Source organism: Heliangelus exortis, chromosome 1 (assembly GCF_036169615.1).
Source record: "Heliangelus exortis chromosome 1, bHelExo1.hap1, whole genome shotgun sequence".
NCBI lineage: Eukaryota > Metazoa > Chordata > Aves > Apodiformes > Trochilidae > Heliangelus > Heliangelus exortis.
In genome coordinates this window covers 51,250,729-51,272,955 of record NC_092422.1, presented here as the reverse complement: position 1 = coordinate 51,272,955, position 22,227 = coordinate 51,250,729, and the positions used below count along the sequence as shown (strand labels likewise).

At 40.8% G+C, this 22,227-nt stretch overlaps 1 protein-coding gene across 8 annotated transcripts in view; it reads right to left on the bottom strand.

Annotated features, from left to right (window-relative positions):
• The window catches only part of FARP1 (FERM, ARH/RhoGEF and pleckstrin domain protein 1), a 215,201-nt gene that overhangs the window by 35,225 nt on the left and 157,749 nt on the right, over positions 1-22,227 (bottom strand). For 7 of the 8 annotated variants that reach the window (XR_011725476.1, XM_071742248.1, XM_071742275.1 and 4 more), the window contains exons 7-13: positions 18,632-18,746; positions 17,321-17,468; positions 15,142-15,237; positions 14,470-14,633; positions 12,778-12,846; positions 11,983-12,058; positions 9,576-9,816 (exon numbers count right to left, since the gene is read on the bottom strand). Coding sequence is in view for 7 of the 8 variants with exons in the window: in XM_071742248.1 (XP_071598349.1) it covers positions 9,576-9,816; positions 11,983-12,058; positions 12,778-12,846; positions 14,470-14,633; positions 15,142-15,237; positions 17,321-17,468; positions 18,632-18,746 (909 nt within the window). In the remaining variant the exon portion in view is untranslated. The remainder of the gene's footprint in view (positions 1-9,575; positions 9,817-11,982; positions 12,059-12,777; positions 12,847-14,469; positions 14,634-15,141; positions 15,238-17,320; positions 17,469-18,631; positions 18,747-22,227) is intronic. The other variant, XM_071742266.1, reaches the window with a different exon arrangement.

Here is a 22,227-nt window from a genome sequence, read left to right as displayed (position 1 = left end):
CAGGGGAAGCTTGTGACATCCAGATCCCAGTTACTCTGCTTTAAGGGAAGAATTATGTTTTCTAAACTCCAGGTTGGTAAATGAAACCCAAGCTGTGGGCCCTTTGTCCTTTGCATTACTGAGCACACCACTTGCAAAAGCTCTTTAATAAGAAAGTACCTGACAGAGCTGCCAATGCTGTGACCACACAGTTAAGTCTAGCTTAATTTTCCACAATCACAGTGGTTCCATGCTTTTAATTGCTACATAGGAGTTATTAATAAGGGTGTCCATCCTGCCTCTCCCCAGCTGTGAATCAGGCATAGCCACATTGCTGAGCTGAGATACAGGATGGAGATCCAGCTCTGCTCTCCCTTAGTGCAAGAACAAACCCACACTCACTTCCATGAAAGCTTGGGGAAGGTCAGTTCATCAGGCTGCACTCCTCTTACTCATTAAACAAAATGAGCTGCAGTGCTGGATACAGTCTCTTAGAATTAATGATCTTGAAAAGTAGTTATACATCAACAATAAACTTATGTACAAACATCCCTGAACGCAGTACCAAAGAATTTGAGGAGAAACAAGAAGGAAAAACAATGCAGGAAGATATCCAGTGTCCCACATAACCAATAAGTGCCTGGATTGAAGAGGAACACAAGAGGGAGAAAGGTTCACTTTGACTTCACAGCTTCAAAAAGCATGCCCATGGGAGGAGTGGCAGTAAATGGCAGGGGACTGGGAGAATGGTGCACCTTCTCAATGAACCAATTTCCTCATATTTAGGACACAGCATCAGCTGGCAAATGGACAGAACAATTAAACCAGTGACAGTTTTACAGCAAAATACCAGTTAGAATGAGTAAAAGCCTTCAGTACAGGTAAAACAAAAAATAATAATAATAATAATAAAAAAATAATTCCATGCATACACAGTTAAATGGCTTGACATGCTTAGAGTCTCCTCAAGCTTAAGTGTTGGTTTAGTAGCCAGCAACCTCTCCAGTTGGTAAAGGTCCATGCTTTATTGGTATCCTGCAGTATTAGACAGCGGTGAGTGTGAAATCAGACAGTAACTGCTGTTGGCCTACATCAGGGTCCATTCATGTCTTAAGAACAAAGAGTGAATGTTACAGCCTGGGAAGAAGACAAGGTCACTGGGCATCAGCCCTTTGTCTAGCCTTGATCCTTCCAGACAGAAATAGAGCAACGTACAGAAAGGATTCCCCATTTTACCCAAGGTTAGGGTTGCTTTGTTTTTGTTTGTCTTTAAACCAACACGAGAGAGTGCTACCATGGAATTGAAAATGTTCAGCCCCCGTGTAAGCTTATGCCACAGATACTGTCCATTTCAACAAGACATCTCCCCAAGACTGCAGTGATCCTGCTTAGGAGCTATAGCAGGCTGACTGGATCATCGTGGGGTACAGCCTTCATTAGGAAATGAAGGGCAATGGGATCATGCTCAGTGGAGCCCAAATGCCCTGGAAAACAGACCTCTTTTTCCCCACCCCACCACTCTTCTGCTCTTCAGCATGGTGTGGTTTCTCAACTTGAGACTCAGGACATGGTGGGGTTTTTTTCCTCCAATTCTGAATGGAGACGTGCTCTATGAGACAGGATCACTGTAATAAGAGGAATTAGGTACTCCCAATACAAATAGGAATTTCTGCAGTAAAAGGACATTGAGACAGTGCTCCAAACAATGCAAAGAACAGAAGATACACCATGCTTTGAGGATAGACAGCACATTGAAAAGGCTTTTTCTCCCAGAGAGGTACATGCTGACAAAACAGTGCATACAATGAAACAAAAGACGCTTCTCTTTAAGCGGTATTAAACAAATGACAAAAATGAGAATGAAGTCCCCAGCATTTTCAGTTTTAAAAATTAATTTTGACTGGCAAGATTTATTAAAAAAATCTACACAAGTGCACACATAGAAATCAGGAAAGGGCTGGATAGGTGAAACACTGCCAAGATCACAAACTTTTGTTAGTGGGTCCAGGTGAGGTTTTTAGCAGAAAGGGGAAAAATAAGGATTCAGCTAATCAAAGATTTTTAAATGCCTCATGGAAAAGCAACAGGCATGAGCTCTAATATTCACTGAACTAAAAAAGAAACACCTACCTCTGATCTTGCTGTAAACCATCAAAGGCAAAAACCAGTTTTCTTCTCATAACAGGATTTGGAGCATTTTAAGGAAAGTATCTAATCTAATTTTAACAAGCTTGAAAGCTCTTGAATCAGAAAGCATTCATTTTTCTTCAACTTTCCATGTTCAGTCAGTGACAGCTGTATCATTACTGGTTTTAGAGTTTAGAAGCTCTGGATTTTTATGCTTCTCTGGGGCCAAAACTTTGCAAAAATCCTCAATAAAAATTACAGCTTAAAACACTAATCATTCTAGAGCAAACTGCATATTTACTAAGTATTTTAGCTCATGCTAATTTATGATCCTAAGGTCTTTACCCCCTTTGCTGTAATAGCACCATCATTATTTACACTCGTACTGGTGAAAACCATGCCTGTGAACATGCAGCTTAGTCAGATACACAGGCTCTCCAGATCTTATGACATTTAAAAGAAAGTGCTCACTGCTTTTAATAACAAACAACATTAAAAATATCTTATTCTACATGCTCTTTATAGACAACAGAAGACAAAATACTCCAAAGAACTGCTACATCTCACCCAAACTAGGCTTTTTATTCATATGATGCCTTTGATTTTTAAGTAGTAGTTCTGCATTTTAAAACATCAGTGGCACCACACAGCCTAAACACAGGGAGGAATGCAGAAGATGCCTTTGTTCAGGATCCACATGTTGCACAAGAATTATTTCCCTTACAAGCTGGTTAATAAGATATGTGCTCTTGTCTACGCATGTTTCAGCATCTGTATAAATTACTGAAATAGAAAAGGAAATATTTTATTAATTTCAATTTCCTAACATTTAAATTTCCCTCCTCTCCAGAACCTGAAAGCACAGGCAAAAATTTTTCCTAATGTAGCTTGACTGAAACCAGTCTGCTGCAACCTGCATTTGAGAAAAGTGACACATCAGTCTAATATTTGGCACCTTCTGATGTCAACACTGTGCATCAGCCTCTTGCAATCAGAAAACCCCAGATCATCACCATGAAGCAGGAGAAACCAACAAGAATCTGGGTTTCTGGCAAAAGGACTGTACTCCTACCACTTGTGTCTGACAGCAGCTAATAAAAGAAAGGTGGATAAATTAAAAATTGTTCCAAGAAGATTAAATTTCCCCTCATATATTTAAGGTCTCTCTTGGTATGGAGAAGAGGAATGATCCATTAAATGAAGAAGAAAGAGATGCACTATCATGTACAGAAGCTGCCTTAAGAAACTACACTGTTCAGAGAGACATGTTATTGGAAAACTAAAAGGGACTTTGGCTTCCTTCACTTTGTATATGCCTGAACACAGAACCTCCTTCCTTCACTCTCACTGCCCTTTCCAGTCAGTAACAACCACACTGCTGAAAGAAGTGGAACTCCAGTGGTCCAAAGCCTTGTGCATAGAGTTATGAGGCACCCAACTCCTCCAAACACATGTGGAAGCTGGGAAAAACCTGGATTGTTGATTTGTTTTTTTGCTGCTAAATTGTTGCAATTAAATTTGATTCGAAAGTCACCTCTGACCACAGTCTAATGCCTCATTATGACAAATGAGACTAATTAAACAAACATGCTATTTGACACAATTTATAGGTCCTTTCTTCTGTTGAAGAACTGTTCCAGAAATAGCCACAATTCATGCTAATTGTATATAAATCATACTGATGAGAAGTGAATCACTGGTTTTCAATATCCAAATCAGGTCTGCTTCATCAACACAATTCTTGCTCTCCAAGTACCCTAAGAAACTATTGGAGCTTTATGCTCTCAGGAGAAGAGTGGAAAGCACTGAAGGTTACTGTCAATAAATAAGGCAAGACATTTTTAGCATGCTTAGGATATTTCCTATTCTTCTATCTTTCTTTGTCTTCCCAATCCTGGAGCTTCCCAGAAGAGACTTCTAGTGACTATGGAGATTCTGAATATGTGTGTGTGTTTATTGTGGGACAGAAGGCAGAATTGAAAACATCTCTGCTTCTTGGTGAAGAATAGAAGGAGCTATAACTAGGTTTTAGATTCATCTAACCCATTTTCCATTTGACTTTCTCTGGTCACCACTAAGTAACTGCATGTACAGATAGTGAGGTCAGACAGGAACCTCTAGCAGGAGGCTTCTACTGAAGCCAGACAGGAACCTACTGCTTCAGAATTAATACAGCTGCTTCAACCAATACAAGCTGCTCCACAAACATCTGTGAAAACAGAAACTAGAACTACAAACATTCAAGGGGGAAAAAACAAGGTCCTAAAGCAGTCTGGTCTAACAATACTAGCCTCATTCAGTGAACTAATTCACAAACCAATAATTTTCCACCCTTTGTGCCATTAATGATCTTGTTCAGCACTGCTGATGCTGTTCTGTTGAGAAAGTTCTAATTTTGCATGCCACTTAGTCTTCAAGCAAGCTGGTGGATTGGTTTAATTTTTCAAATTACTAACATGCAACTCTTTCATGCTCCTTATCCATCTACTTTATAACTGATCTCAGCTCCCTATAGCTCACAAAATGTACATGCAAATACAGCCCATCTAAAAACTTCTATTACATGTTGGCATTTTTCAGCTACAGAAATTTCTCTTTCACTTATTCTTTGACAGAGCCTGTATTTAGCATGAGCTACAATGCAGGTCTATGAGCTCTCTGGGTGACCCTGAGACAACAGCAGCATTAGGCACAGATCATCTTCAGAAAAAAAACCCTCTCTGTCATACACAAGGAATATGTTTGCTAGGGAAAATGGACTTCAACCAAAAGCAGTGCAGTTTAAGCCATTCAGATATCAATTATAAAAAAAATCCATGCCTGCAAGATCCTACTTCAACTTGCCACTATCCACATTCCCTTCATCTAGCCAAATTTATTTCCAAATTTGACATCCCAGGTCACTGAGGAAAATTCAATTTGAGAAAGGGCTGATATGAAAAAAACCCAAACACAAAACCCCCAGAATATCCGAGGGGCATTGAGCTGCTGGTGAAATGGAGAAAATTTAATATTGTCTGATACATTTTTTTTTCACTTATTGTAGCAGATGACTAGACATAGTCCAGCACTTGAAATAGCATAGAAATAAATCAGAGTGCCTTTTATCCATAGGTTAAGTTGTTATCCACATCTGTAAGGACAGAACTGCTGAGAACTACCCATTTGGAGTAGGTGTAGCTACACATTTTTGCTGGGATTCAGCTCCCTCGTCTGTAGCAAGTGCCTAAGGGTATCTGGACTCTTCGGGAGTATGGGATTTGAAAGTTAATTCTTGTGGATAAAAAAAACTTAGAACTGTGAGTCTGAAGTACCATCAGCCACACTCCAAGATCTACTGGAGTTGGTGAATCAAACCTTTTACCTGGACTGTAGCTACCTTTGTTAGACTTGAGACACAGGGATGCTCAGAGCATTGCCACTGACCAGGGTGTGCAGATCAATCAGTGCTTGCAACCACTAACATGAACTGACAGTCCTCTTACCCACTGTGTTTTGTGAACTAGAACAAGAATTGCTCCATCTCAGCCCACCCGTGGTCCTGCTCAAAGGTTTCTATTCCCTTTTCCAAGCCTTTCCTGTGTTTGTTCCACAGAAACCCCCCATGAATTCTGAGGGACCTGATCCTATGTAAAAATGTCAGTTCAAAACTGGTCTCTCACTCAACATTCTTGGCAAGTGCCCAGATATGAACCACATGTCTGGTGGAGGAATTTGGCCCCACAGACTGTTTTTAATTAAATGCTTGTCTACTGAACTTCAGTGTCATAAGAATGCTGCAAATCTTATTCATCCTAAATTAAATTATTTCCTATGTAACTTACAAACTTCTTCAAACTGGAAGAATTCCATGTGTTAAATTAGCAACCACTTAAACATTTGAAGTTGAAAAAATGCCAGATAATAGAAGAAAGTCAGAGAAAGTCGTATTTCATTTTTTGAGAGAAATATTCAAAAGGAAAAAAAAACCAGTTGAGATACTTTATTGGCAGCTAAGTTAACTCCAGCTACCAGCAGGTCTGTTCTTGTAAAATTATAAATCAGTTATCTTTGTAGGCATATGAGAGAAGAAATCAGGCCTGAAAACAGTATTTGAAGGGATGCAAAATAGTAAACACCACTTATAAAATCTTATATTCACTTAAATCTAAACAAGAGGAAATCTATTAACTTTTCTTAAATAGCAGAAATTAATGCAAATCCTTTAGTTGAAAATCTATTACTTGAACTCTAATTTTACTGGCTCACAAAGCAATTGATTCATCTTTCCAGAATGCTATTACTGTACTGTATAACATAACTATTGATACTTTTGCTGAACAGGCAGCAAAAAAAAAAACCAAAAAGAGACTCATGCACCCAACTCCCCATGCTCATGCTATTTGCTAACACAGGCTTCAATTAGCTATTTTTTTCAGCTCAAATACCAAGAAATATTCAAGGCAATTATCTTACAGCTATTCTAGATCCCAAACACAAACCACCTTCTTTTAGAATAATAAACAACAAGCTTCTTCCTAATTATTGATCTCACTGTTTCTAGGTTCATGCTTTAAACTACAGGAACAAATGAGAACCTTCCTTCTCAAGAAAATATCACTTTCTAAAGAGATGCTTTAAATGATTCCTGTTTAAAAATGAGGTATCTAACCTTTATGAAAACCAGCACACTAAGGGGGATGAGTAGGTTCAAACTTATTTTTACATAAAGATATATTTTACTGCAAAAAAGTAAAGTATATAACAAGACATGCCTAACTACTGTAGGTATCTTTTTAAATATACTTCACTCAGATTAAACTCTGTTAAAAGGTGCATAGACCAAGGCATTAGAAAAATTTAAAAGATTTCTTATTCTATTATTTTTGTAAAAACAATCTTGCAAATTTTATATTGTCTAGATTTACAAAGTCCTGTAACTTATTTATTAGTGGGTGGACTCATCATTGCTGCCTGCATGTACTGCACAAAATGGATCACTTGGAGTGACCTGCAGTTCAGCCAACGCCATTGCTCATCACTTAAATTATCAAATTTAGTTCCCTCCTGCCACAAGAAAAATATATAAAAGTTAAAATTAAGGCCAGCGTTGAAAAGCACATCTTGTCTCTCAGCTCTAATAATTGCAGGACACTTTCCATACAAGAGACTTCTCATTTGGATTTTCTTATTTAACTCTGAGAAACTAGAGTCAGATTTTACTAGTACACAGCCTTAATTCTCAATACTTTAACCTGTGAAAAGGAAGTTTACAAAGTATTAACCCCTCTGTCCTTTTGCACATGTGCTAAAATCTCCCTACTCTATGTACAGTACAGAAGACAATCAGCCTGGACCACAGTCCCATCGTTCTCTGTGCTAGGGCATGAAAAATTTATGAGGTGGCACCACTAAAAAAAATAGCCCGTGACAAACTAATTGGATCCTGTACAGATAAAGATTTTTTTTTTAATGATCAAAGCAAAAAAGGAAATCAAACCACCACCATCTTCAAACCCCCCACCAAAAATCACCCACAACAGAACTTTGATGTCTCTGTGATTAATTCCACTGAAAGAATAAGAGGAAACAAAATCTCTAGCAATTACTTGCTATACCACACTGATAAAGGATAGAAAGGCTTGGCTTACAAGTAGCACTCAAACTACTCTTCATTAGAGCTGTTTCAATCTAAGTTTTTTTCAGTTGAATCGTATCTTTCATTTTGTTCTCTTTCTTGCTCAAAGAAGAGTCTGAAGCTCCAAAATCTCCATCACCAAATCAGTCTGTTGAACCCACTGAAGAAAAGCCAGTTCTGTCATTGTTCCTATATACATGACTAATCTGTACCCTCAGTTCATCAGTTAAGATTATAAAATGGGTTATGAAGATGAGCAGATCAAACACATTCTTGCTATGAAAAGATTTTGCAGCATATTTCAGGATTCCAGCAAGTCCTGCTCTTAAATATCAAGCTGCCTGAATTTGGCTGCAAGTTTTTTTCCCTAACTCTGTTGAGGCACTCATAAGTTGCTCTCCATATATGGGAGAGAAAAAAGTTGTAATAGACATACAAAAAAGCACAACCATACCTACTTAATTTCATTTTTGTTTGTTTTGTCAAAATAACTAGTCAAGTGTCACAGAAGCTACAATTTTTATATGACTTCACACAAAGAACAGGTGAGTGTAGAAAGTCTTACAAAGGTACCTAAATCAATAAAAATTTTCCTCTCCTCTTGCCTTTCAGAGGAGATGCATTAACTGTTAAGCTTCACAGAGACTTACCCTTAATGTTGCATTTCTAGCACCTCTTCCCTCTGGCTGGTCAAGTACCATGATAACATTTGAAATAGCCCATGCACAGAACTTTTTCTCAGCCACTTGTCACAAGCCCCAGAAGATGCAAGCACTCTAATGAACGACCACAGTACCCACTGGTCTCATATGACCTGCTCCCTAGCAGCTGAAGACCTGGACACCATCTTCATCACTGAGGCCGACAGATAAATCCTCCTCTACTTCCTCATCTAGCTGAAGGCTTCCAAGGGAGTACTTATTTCTAGGCATGGGAGAGGAACTCAGCACAATGGGATTTCCAAACACCAGGGGGTGAGTGAAGGGGTTAATGATTTCTGAGTCAGAATCACTAGATTCTGTCCCACTGCTGGTGGAACCCTCCATCATCTGGATTGCAGCCATGTGATCCATCACACCACTGGCATGCAGCGACTGCATGACTGGGCTCTGCTTTGCCTGTGCCCCAGCTGGCACACCATTGGCCAGCATTTTGCCTCCAGGAGAAGACATCTTAGCCACCCCACCTTCTTTACAATGTCTCTCTGACTGATACTCCTGCCCAGGGGTTGAGGATATCTGGCTCAGGATAAATGGATCTGTAACTGACTTATTGCAGAGATTTGGGACTTTCTGTGCACGAGGCCGTTGTTGAGAACCTGGAGAATACCTGCCATAGCCATGGCAGCTACTGGCACGGCTAACCTCCTCCTCCCCAGTCCTCCCCAGCCTGCAGTCATACCCATTTTCTGAGACATAACCCTGAGAGCCAGTTCTACTCAGGCTCCTGTTAGGGCTTGACCCTTTGCTACTGGGAGGCAGTGGACTGGCCAGAGGGCTGCGGCTCCCTGGCCCGTTAAACATCTCGTCAACCAGTGAGCTGTGCCTTGGCATCCTGGGGCTTCCCCCGGGGTAGAAGGAGAGATTAGCTAGGTTATCATCAAGGAACTCTTCAGAGAGATACTGGGAAGACTTTATAGAGGCTGAAGAATCCCTGTACCTAGTTCTATCGCAATTTTCATCTCTATAGTGAGTATAGGCACCACTGGTCAAATCACCCTCATAATTGTCATTTGTTTGGGAATATGACCGGGTTATTTGTCCTCTGAGGAGATCATACTCGCTATCTACATCACTGCAGTCAATGAAAGGAATGGAGGTGCTGCTGCCATGAGCAGCCCTGGAAGCTGGACCTGTGCTTGGTTGCTGTGACTGAGGTCTGTTCTGCTGCATCCTGTCCTTAGCAGCCTCCTCTTCTTTCTCCACTGTTGACACCACTGCTCCATCCACTTTTCTGCCTTCCTTTGGGCTCTTCTTCAAGGAAGGGCTCTTGTGCTGTCCAGCATCTTCTGTTGAAGCCTTCAGTTCCTTCCCTTGCCGGCAGCTCTGCACTGCTGCAACATCGTTGTTCTCTCCATGGGCAAAGCTAGAGCTCTGGAAAGAGAAAGGAGGAAAGGCAAGGGAGGGTAGGGGGAAGGAGAGGGAAGGGAAGTTCGGGAGGGAAGGGAGCCAGAGGGAAAAGGCTATGTGTAATTATGCATGAGAATTTTGCACTGCATCTTGTGGCAACATAGGAGTCACTTGAAGAGGTAACCTAAGCTTCAAAATTAATTAGAAGAAAAAAAAGAGGTCTCTGATCTTAAGAACAGAAAAGTACATAAGCTGAGCAAGGGAAGAGAAGGCATACAGAATGTGGTGATATGTAAAAAGGGGTATTTGAGGTGTTTCAATGCCCTAAAGCACCCATGAACACTAAGAATATCAACCTGTTCTCACTACTCTGAGAAGCCGGAGGGACAAGAAAGATAAATGTGCAAATCAAATTTTGCACTGCCTGCTTACATACCCTAAAAAAGCCATGTGTGGGCTTCTGAACACTGCATATTCAATCCCTGGAGCACACCCACCACTAATTCATGGGCTGGTTTATCTGCACACAAAAATATGTCACAGCTGCCCAGTAGCCATGCCCCATCTACCTGAGCTTGTCTTAGCAGTATTAAAATGTTAAAATATCTTTGAAAAGGGCTGCATTGATAGCAGAATTCTCTGAAGTTCTTAGATATGCAGGAATGAGAGAGCCTGTGAATATCAAATGAAACAATGTAAAGAAGGAGAAGGTGTGGTTAGCATTCTTAAATACATTAACTTAGTAGCTTCCTCCTGACATTTAAGCTCAACCTAACTTAAGGTTAGGTGATTAAATGTTTGCCTCCACAACATTTAATGTTTCTCAGATGAGCACAGAGAAACACTGACAGGTGGAGACACCCCAACAACCTACTCAGGAAAATGAAGCTCCCTGACCCCACTCCTCTGAGGGATGTGCCAGCAGAGCCATCAGCCCATGACCTGGGTGTGTCTGGGAGCAACTGGAGAGACCAGAGCACAGGAATGGGGTGGGTAGGTCACTGTGCAGTTGCTAGCAAACATCAGGCTGCACTAGATGGTGACCAAGGTAAGGGAGCTGGGAGCCATGTACTGGAGAAGCCATAAGTCAGGCCAGACTGGAAAGACTGAGGCCTGGAGGTCAGCTAGCAGTGATGTCCTAAGTCTGGACCAGCAGTTGGAGAGATGCCTTTGATTTGCATGTGCCTGTGAATGACACAGCCAGGAACCAGGGGCCCCTGCTGTCAATTAATAGGTAGACCAGGTATCCGAGATGAATGGCTGAAGGAGGCCACAGTGTGTGTGTGTGTGGGTAGATCTGGCTACCAGCAATTGGGATGGGTCTGTGAGCTTTAGGGGCTTTTATGTTCAGGTGTCAGCCACTGGGAGATCTGGGGATCCAGAGGTATCCTGGATAGACTGACTATCTAAGATCAGCTGCAGGGGGGAGCCATATAGGATATATTTATATGTATTTTCCTTTAATGAACTTTCAATGTGATCAGCCAAAAAGCAGAACACAATGAGGCCACTGGCACCATTTGTGCTAGTGGGAGAGCTGTTTTCTGTTTACCTGTGTGGCTGGCTATGTGTATATTTTACATGTTCATTTATGTGAGTGCCTATTGTGAATACATGCTCAGCATCACTATTAGCAGGATCTGGGAGAATGCAGCTGCTGTGACCTTGCTAATACTGGGCTACTGTGTTTGCAAACTCCTAGAGCATAACAGCTATTAAGAAAAATACATTAGGTATCTACCAGGGATAAGTCCAGAGCTTAGAAGTCCAGAGCTGTAATTTTTTTTAGGAAATAATTCTCCTCTCTGGTTAATAAAACAAAAACACTTTGTCAGGGGCAACCAAGACTTCCCAGTGAAGGAAAATAATTAAAATTTTCCCAGGTGCAATAACCAGCTACTGGGAGCCCAGAAGTAACCCTATGGACTGCAATTTTTCAGATGGTCATTAGTACAGTTCAGACAAACTCACTATTTGTATCTGCCTGGTTGTCTGGAAGTAATGCTTGTCCCACAGTGGAACCACTTGCAAAACCAAAAACTTAAGGGACCCAGGGCTCCTCATCTCCCAGTTAAATGGAAAATAATCAGAAAACTATGCTCCTAGAGTTTCAGAATAGCAATCAGTGGAGAGTAATCTAATAAGAAATGTTTAAAAGGCATGATCCAGAGTTTCAGCAACATCACTGACTTGTTTTGGCACCTCTGTCTGCTGTTCCGAAGGCTGCGCAGTTGGACTTCTGATGGAATGTATCTTGCTGTGTTTCCTGGAGATAAAAGGAAAATCATGTTAAGAAGTAAGTTCATTTTTTCCCTTACAAATAGCAATCAGAAGACATACTTTCTTTAAAACAAAACCTTTAAATAGCAGCTTTCATAAAAGTTGGCTCCAAGAGAGGTAGCATTCCTCCTTTCTGTAAAATTTAAATGAGCTGTGTGTTGCAAACACAGCATTTTGCAAATAAAAAAGAAATGGGAGAGGCAAAAATGCTCTGTCACCAGAATGTGGGTCTTAAGCAAGCAACTGTTGCCATGGCATTTAGGCCATTATTTTCAGCTCACCACGAGCAAGAGGAGTTCAGACAGAACTGATGCTAACAAGTTGGTAGCTTTTCCTGGAGACCTCAGCCTTGGGGGTTGCCTATACCTATTCCTGTTACTTTCAGGTTTATTCTGAGGTGAATATGTCTATACACATACATTAAACACATCCCACCAAGGATCATGCAAATCAATATGGGAGGAAGTTACCTGTGATGGCAGGACACACACTGCTGAAAAACAGATTCAAGACTATTGGTCTTATGTAAACTATAGGTTATGCCAACTTCTGTCAAAACATTCAGGGCCAAGGGGATATTATACAAGTGATAAACTGTTGAACCAGCAAAGAAGGTGGTGCAAAGATCTTAGACTATAACTGATGGGAAATCATGACTTCCTTTTGATTAAAACATATTGGGATAGTTCCTTTATTTTGTCTCACCTTTCAAATTGCACTTTTTTATGCCCTCCTTCTTTAACATAGTCAAGAACTTGCTTCTGAGTCCGACCACTGGAAGAAGACCACAGTTAAAATATTTAATACAATATACATGTTTATGATGACCAGATAGTATCTGGCCCATATATAAAGTTACAGCAAACTACAGAAAATGACCTGTCACTATCAGCAAAAACTCACAGAAGATCGTAAGGAAGAGGACCTGGTCTGTCACATCTGGATCTTTCTCATTTTGCTAGTTACTTGTCTCTCTTTTTTTTTATCTATGGAGCTACTTTTAAATATCATTTCAGAACTGCTTAAATTCAGATATGTGCCCTTTACAGGGTACTATATTACTGGAAAGTCACCATAATAGAAAGTGCAGAAGGAGCTAAGTTATCCTCTCATAAACAAAAAGCATTCTTGAATCCCTTACGAGTAAAATACCAGCCTTACCTTGTAACACTAAACACTGGAACCAAGAAGAAAACTACTTGAATAATTTCATGTCTCAGTTGCTAATATTAAACAAAACAACTAAATACAGGTAGATTTTCTGCAGAGATTTAGTTCGGAAATCCCTTTCCCCCCTGCTGCTATAGACCTAGAAAAAGCAGTGAGGAAGCCCAGCACTTCCTATTCTGCAAAGTTAAAAACTCCAAAGGGAACTGAGAGCAGTAAAGGAAACCCACATCTCAAGAATTCTCTACAGAGAATCAAATCCTTCTCATTCAGTAGTGGCTTTCAACCAACCAAATTACCACAAGGTGTGGAAAAAGTTACCAACTAGATGTAGCACAGATCACAGTGAGTGGAGTAGTCAAAACCTGCTCTTCAAACCAGCAGGAAAGATGAACTCATCTACAACCTTCTATTTACTCAGGCAGAAACTTAAATTATAACTTGTTTACCCTAACATAGGTCCTTCCAACTTAATTAATTTACTTTGCAGGCAGGAAACAAAGTGGGGAGAGAGTTAGAATGGCCATATCTACAGTGTTCTTGTGCAAGGCGTGTAGAGTGTACAGTTTACCTCAGCAAAGTGGGTTTCTGCTTGTTCAGCTTATATAAGCTTCACAAACAAAATAAACTGTATGAATAAAAGGATTTCCCCCCAGCATACAAAATACAGTATCTACAATGAAGGTTCTGCTACCATTAAAAAAAAAAACCACCACCAATAACCCAACTACTAAGAACTTGCCTACAGCTCTAACAATATCATGGGAAGACTTGATCTTAGCATAGATCATCATCCCACACCAATCCTTTGCAAGCATAAAGATCTCATCAGACAAAGAAGCCATTGCTTTTAACTGCATAGAGATGAGTTTAACCCTAGGGGCATGCAATGACAATACAGGTCTCCACTCTGATCCCAGCCTAGCAGCAGAGGATTCAAGGAGTGCCAAAAAGTTACTAGCTGATGTTGTTAAGGACACAGGAGGATTTTCTTATGTGAAACCAGCTGGAATGCTTCACATCTTACCTCCAGAAACCTACTTTGCAACAGCTACTACAAAATGAATGCAGGCTTTTTCCCTACAGCATTCTTTGTATTGTTCTGGCTGAGAAATTGCAATGGAAAATATAAAGGAGCAAACTACAATATAAAAAGGGGAGGCTAAAAGTAACAGGTGGATGTGATTTTGAAATGAGGATGTAACAAAGAAAGAAGAATGTAGGTCCTACCTGAACCTAAATGATGAACCTCTAGAAAAAAGAACAGGTTTAGGCTTTGGCTTAGGTTCCTCAAAAAGCCTGAAAAAGGCATGATGCTCCACACAGATCTTCCAGAAAGACTTGCAAAAATCTCGACTGGCCATAAGGAATTCCAGGGTGTCCTGGAATGAGCTCTGAAAATTGAGATAGCATTTGCAGTGTAAGCAAACAAGCAACATACTTTACAGAGATGCACTGACAAAGCAGGCACTGAGCTGCAAAAAATCCTTTTTCCCAACTCAGTGGCTTTCACAGGTTTAACAGGCCCTATCTTTCCCATTTTGAGACACCACTGATCTGCCTGGCAGTATTGCAGCTATTATTCAAATTTCCTTTCATTGACAAGTATGACAGAGATAAAACAGTGGTGTTAACATTACATGAGAGCCATCTAAGCTTACATGCTATAACTCAAGCATTGATGACCTAGTACCAGGATCACAGCCAGAAGACCACTCTATGACCTTCAGCCAACATTTCCCTCGCTAGGACTGCTCAGTTGGGATGCCAGGTTGACGGCTGCAGTACCAACAGTAAACATAAGCAATTTAACAAAAAAACCCAATTTCTTCAGGTGATCTCTGAGTAGAAATTTTTCAAATAACCTTTTGTTAACTTCATCAATTCCTGACAAAGACTTACATTCACATCAGGCCGCAGTTTGATAAGAAAACGTTTCCTCTTGAAGCTCAGTTTTCGAACCTTAGCCCAGTTGAAGGCATTAATCTTGGTGTGACCCTGCAGAGAACAAAGCCAGCAGAGTTTAAGCATTGCAGATCTGAATGGAGAAATCTAAATCACTAAAGAAAGAATGCCATAAATTAATCATTTATTCACTTAAATGATGATATTTCTTATCATTCATCCTCTGATAATGCAAACCACAAGCAACTGGTGCTGTGGCTAAAGAGAGGTATTTATGGTTAAACCCCTGCATATTTATAGGACTGGGTATACTGAGCTGATGTGAAGGTATCTGCCCAAAGTGCAGATAAAGTATCACTGCACAAAACATGGTGAGGCCCAGCTTTTGCCCATTTGATGTTATCTTGTTCCACTGCAGAGTCTCTGATTTTCGTGGACTAAGTCACCAACCAGAGGTGCCTCCTTCTCTTTCTACCTGCTACAAAGAACACAGGGAATCCAGATACCTAACATGGTCACCTCATTTTGATAGGGTAGGTTTTTTTCTGTCTGTCTATAGGGTGAAATTAACACCTCTTTAAATAACACTTAACTGGGGAAAAAAAAAAACCCAGCAACTGAAAGTTCTGTATTGGAAGTGCAAAATACAGTCACTGTTTTTACCTTTCGTGGGGAGTAACAAAATTAAGATGAATGTAAATAAATTACCTGTCTCTGAAGAGTCACAAAATGCTTTTCCCCTCAAAAAAGCAACCAAAAACCTGAAGCAAATAGGAAGCTTGGAAAAAATTACCTTCCAAACACTATAGTTTCCAGGCACTGCATCATTAGCAGATACTCTCCAGAAATCTCCTGCTTTATCTATTTCAGAAGGTATTGCAGGTATTATTGTTCAGTAAGTCTTCAATACAAGCATGCCTACAGCACAGTACAGAAGTTTCAGAGCACTGCTATAGGAGTGATAAATGCAGGAACCCACGTGGATTTGGGCACCATCACCAGACACATGTAGGAGTAATGACAGTGTGATAATGTCTGCTAAGTCAACCTGCTGCCTAAGAACCACATTATTAATCTTCCTTAAAATATTCAGCAGTGCTGACACTGATTTCTAAATAAATTCAAGGCTATAAAATGAGTCTGAGTAGTTCTTATGCCATCTGTGAGTCAACCTTTATTTTCCTTGAGGTCATTCTAACGAGGTCTTTGTTTTTCAATTTATCCCAGTCATATCCAAAATAAAAAGAGGAAGGCTCTTGACATATGAAGTGCTTGAAGGAAGCCCTGAGCCTCCTGCCAGACACCAATTGCTGGGAAGACTCCAGCGGGTCAGAGCCTGACCTCATTTTCAGCATTTAGCCTTGGAGCTTGATCCAGCAAAAATTTCAACTTTTGCTGAAAATTAAAAAGAAAAAACCCAAACCAAAAAACAACCAACCCTGTTACCCTGTTTTGAAAGTCCCAAATATATCAGGATGAGAAGATATTGAATGATTGGGCCTTCATCCAGCAGTTACATTTTACAGAAGGATCCAAGCCATCTGCTGGGAGTAGCTGAAGTGTGGACATACTTTCAGCTCTAAGACAGTCTTAATTTACGTGGCTTTTGAAGTCATTAATTCAGCTGAAAATACTGTGGGGGAGTAGGGGGAGGGCCTGAACACACAATATTTGAATTACATGCATTTCTAACAACAAGTTCTCATGCTTCAAGCTATACTTTAGTTTTCAGGGTTTACTAGCAACCCATTTAGTTGAGCAGGGTTTTTTAAACTTTTTTAAAATTTAATTTAGGTCTCAGACCTTTTGGGTCAGACATATTTCTGGGCTTGCTTGTCGCTGTTGCTTTTCTTTATAAAAGGATTCAAAGTACTTTATGAGGTTAGAAACACTAGTATTTTCACTGAAGTCAAACAGTTAAAATGAAAAGTATTCTATGACAATTCTGAAAATGGACATTATAAAGAACAGTGTACTGACTGTTTCTAACACACAGTGGTCAGTCATTGTTATAAAACAATATATAAAATAACAGTCATTGTTATAAAAAATTGGGAAGTTCCCAAATTTTCCCAATCAAATTTTTTTTTGGCAGAGTTGATGTCCTGTATACATATTGCTGTAAGAAAGCTCTCTGCTTTATAAAGTACAAACTTATGTCCTAAACAGCTCTAACCTGAAACACCAGAATGCCTGTGTTGGCAACAGCCAGGTTGATTTTTGTCCCTTCCCTGTCCTTGGCTGGATGCAGGCGTATTCCATACATCTCCAGCCGACGGGCAATCTCCAAAAGCTGGAAGTCAGATTCTGCTGGTGTCTGTCCCCTTGAGAAAGAACACAGAGAAGACACACAGATTCTTCACACCTTTTAATAGAGAACAACAAGTCCTCCAAAAAACCATTGCATCAAAGAGACTGAAATCTCCCATAGGTATAATATCCGTATGTTTTTCCTATGCCCTCAGATTTATATTCGCTAGAGCAACTATTTCTTAGTCTAAATCAATACCAAAGAATCCACAGATTTTACAGTCTATTAGAAATTTTGACTGCTCCAACTCTGAAACAACTGATAGAGCTAGATTTTGAACTATTAGCTTTAACTGAAGTCACTACCACTCGTTGTATTCTACATTGGAAAAAATGCTGTATTTCTAAAAAAAAAAAAAATCATAAGCAGAAGTGTGTAATGAAGCTGTTCATTGTAAAAGTGAATGCAATATCAAAATGAAGTAAAACAGAAGACATGAAAACATTACCATAAATATTGGGAACACATAAGCACTAATTTAATCATAACTAGATTATGCAAGTTTTGATTATTACCACTACAGAACTCCCAACCAATTGTATCTAATTCCATGTAGCTCAAAATGAAATAGTCAAGTCTTGAAGTGTTCTTCACAGCAAAAATATACTTTTCTATGCTATATTTGCAATTCTGTTAATCAACATCTTAATACTAGTCTTTTTTCCAGTCCTGAGGATACTAGTCTGGATCATCATCTTGAATTCTATTCCCTCAAATACCTAATTCTGCAAGCACTTAGTGCTTCTCCTAAAACTATAATTAATCTCTTCTTCACCCATCTCTAAATACAGAACAGAAAGGTGAAAAAGCAACATTCAGTGCCCTTGAAATCAAAAACTGCTGTCAAAAGTACTTGACTCATCAGTCATCATTTGCAATCTTACTTGCACGCACAAAATCACCAGTGAAGCATTCTGTATGAAATAGACTATAAAATGATGGCATGCTTGAATGAATATAAAAATCAATTGCTCTTTAAATGCCTTGTTATGATGACAGAAGAAAGACTGGAGTAATTTTTAGGCAATTCATAGGCTTGAATGTTTTTTGAGAAGTAAACTTTGAGAAACTCAAGAGGTCCAAATCTCTTTTGTACTACGGATCTAGCATATATTTACAGCTAAAAAAGTACTCTAAAGGAAAAGAAGGCAAATAGCAAGAACGAAAAAGTCTTACATGTGGTTACGGTGAAATTCCATGATTTTGTCTTCTAGTGCTTCTTGCTGAGGTATATACTTGTTCTTCGCTAAGTGTTCACGATCTATGGTTTCATCAAAATCCCCAATCTCAGCTATAAAGAGGTTTAAGAAAAGTCTATTAAAACATCGTATTACACCTTAATTATTTGGGCAATCCAAAACGTGCAGACAGCTGGAAAGAGGGAAGAGAGGCAAACACACTTCCTTGCAAGCTGTGTCATGGTTTAATGATTCAGATTCCCACGACATTATATTCTACACATTCCTCCCTTCTCTGTGTTAGGACCTGTTAAATAAGAAGTCCAAGGATTCCTCCCTTCCAGCACAAACAAGTAAGTAGCTGTTGGATGGCAACTGAACTAATGAAGCTATCACGGTGCTTCTTTGACTTGTGTGTGGGATAAAGGAAGAGGTGGGATAAGGAATCATAGAATTGTCAGGATTGGAAGGGACCTTTAAGATCATCCAGTTCCAATCCCCCTGCCATGGGCAGGGACACCTCCCACTAGATCAGGTTGCTCAGAGCCCTGCTCAGCCTGGCCTTAAAAACTTCCAGGGATGGGGCTTCCACCACTTCTCTGGGCAACCTGTTCCAGCATTTCAGCACCCTGACGGTGAAGAATTTCTTCCTAACTTCCAATCTAAATCTCCCCTCCTCTAGTTTGTATCCATTCCCCCTGGTCCTATCACTACCTGACATCCTAACAAGTCCCTCACCAGCTTTCCTGTAGCCCCCTTCAGATACTGGAAGGCTACAATAAGGTCTCCTTGGAGCCTTCTCCTCTCCAGACTGAATAACCCCAACTCTCTCAGTCTGTATTCATAGGAGAGTTGCTCCAGCCCTCTGATCATCCTCATGGCCCTTCTCTGGACACGCTCCAGCACATCCATGTCCCTCCTGTAACAGAGGCTGTAAAAGGAAGGACAGCACTAATCCAGCAGAACTCATCCATCTCACAGCAGCCAAGCACAAGTTCTCTCTTGAGGCCCCTGGCCCACTCTGTAATCTTTGGAGGAAAATCTGAAGAAAGGTGGTTTGGTTTACTTGTTTGAACACAGGCATGCATTCCACTTCATGAGGTTATGAAACATTTGTCTTCCTCTAATTTTGCAGCAGTTTGAGACACATTCTGTCTCCCACCTCCTCAAAGTTGCTCCCATCTGCTACAGTTATTCAATATTGTGTGTGCAACAGTATGTCACACCCACCTTCCATTTTGCAGCCCATTCAGTGAGGTTTCCCTTTTTTTTTTTTTCTGGGGGGGTTGTGGGGTAGGGAGGATGGGAGCAATCAACCTATGTGTGGGGGTGAGATTAGTATCTTGTTGCTTCCTATTCTTGGAACACCTCTGAAAGTATTGCTGGTTGCTTTTTCACTGAACAGTGTGGCAGCCTCTGCAAATGTGCTGCAATCATGGCAACAGAGCTACAACAAAGGCTGCTGCCTTCATAAGGTCAGTGAAATGCAGCATCCTCAGATTAAATCCAGGCTGCAGTCAGACACGTTGTTGCACAGTTCATCTAGGATGCCACGGGCTCAAATTCAGACCCTTGCGTCTTCCTCACCTCAGTTCTGCCCATGAAAAGGATCCCTTAAACCAGTTCTGTCCAAAATAAGCTGCTTTAGAAAAAAGGTTTCAAATGATGTTATAAACAGTGCAGGTCATTACTGACAACAATTTGCCTGGGATCAGATCTACCTACAAATGTGGAGGGGGAGCAACAACCTTGCATAACGCATGGAAGATGAGGAACAACACATCTATGAATGGTGGAGCAGTAACCTTTCAACCAAACAGCTTGCAGCCACACAATGGCTTTTTATGCTTCAAAGGTCAGGACTGGAAAAGAAATGATAACTGAGACTGTTTGGTTTCTACCACCTCCCTCATCTCATCTTCTCTGAATAATTCCTTGAGACAGTAGAAATACTACAGAATCTTTGAGAATTCCCTGATAGGATTCACCCATGGCTCCTGAAAGAACCGGCAGATGAAGTTGCAGAGCCACTGTCCATCATATTTGGAAAGTCATGGTAGTCTGGTGAAGTTCCTGCTGACTGGAAAAGGGGAAATATAACCCCCATTTTCAAAACTGGAAAAAAAGAAGACCCAGGGAACTACAGCCCAGTCAGTCTCACCTCTGTCAGTCTCACCTCTGTGCCTAGTAAGATAACGGAGCAGATCCTGAAGGCTCCTGAAGGCTCTGCTAAGGTATGGGGATAACAAAGGGGTGACTGGTGACAGCCAACATGGTTTCACTAAGGGAAAGTCCTGCCTGACTAATTTGGTGGCCTTTTACGATGGGGTCACAGCCTTGGTGGACAAAGGCAGAGCAACAGACGTCACCTACATGGACCTGTGCAAAGCATTTGACACTGTCCTGCATGAAACTCTGGTCTCTAAACTGAAACAATATGGATTCAATGGATGGAGCACTCACTGGACAAGGAACTGGCCAGATGTTCTCACCCGAAGGGCTGTGATCAATGGCCCAGTGTCCAAATGGAGATGTGTGATGAGTGGTGCTCCTCAAGGGTCAGTACTTGGAGCAGTGCTGTTTAACGTCAGCAACATGGACAGTGGAATTGAGCACACTCTCAGCAAGTTTGCTGATGACATCAAACTGTGTGGTGAAGTCAACACTTTGGAGGGAAGGGATGTTATCCAGAGGGACCTGGACAGGCTTGAGAAGTGAACTCTTGCAAGCTGCATAAAGTTCAACAAGGCCAAGTTCTGCATATGGGTCGCAGCAATCCCATGCATGAGTACAGGTTGGGAGGAGAAAGGATTGAGGGAAGCCCTGAGGAGAAGCACTTGGTGGTGGTCGTGGACCAGAAGCTTAATATGAGCTGTCAATGTGCACTTACAGCCCAGAAATCCAACTATGTCCTGGGCTGCATCAAAAGAAGCAGAGACAGCTGGTCAAGGGAGGTGATTCTCCTCCTCTACTCTGCTCTTGTGAGACCCCACCTGGAGTGCTGTGTCCAGTTCTGGAGTCTTCAGCATGAGAAAGACACAGAACTCTGAAAACATGTCCAGAGAAGAGCCAAAAAAATGATCAGAGGAGCACCTCCTTTATGAAGATAGGCTAAGTAAGCTGGGGTTCTTCAGCCTGGAGAAGAGAAGGCTCCAAGGTGATCTTATAGCAGCTGTCTAATACCTAAAGGGGGCTAAAAGAAAGCTGGGGTAGGGCTTTTTGCACTGGTGTGTATTAAGAAGACAAAGGGAAATGGGTTAAAACTTGAAGAGGGGAGATTTAGGTTAGATGTTAATAAGAAATTTTTTAGGGTGAGGGTGGTGAGATGCTGGAACATGTTGCTCAGGGAAGCTGTGGCTGCCCCGTCCCTGGAAGTGTTCAAGGCCAGGCTGGATGAGGCCTTGAGCAACCTGGTCTGGTGGAAGGTGTCCCTGCCCATGCAGGAGGGCTGGAACTGGATGATCTTTAAGGTCCCCTCCAGCTCTAGCCATTGTATGATTCTAAACGACAGTCCAAAACTTCTACAAGAGGTTTCAAGAAAACAGTTACACAAAAAAAGGGCGGGAAGAAAAATCATAAACAGAAAAAAAAAGT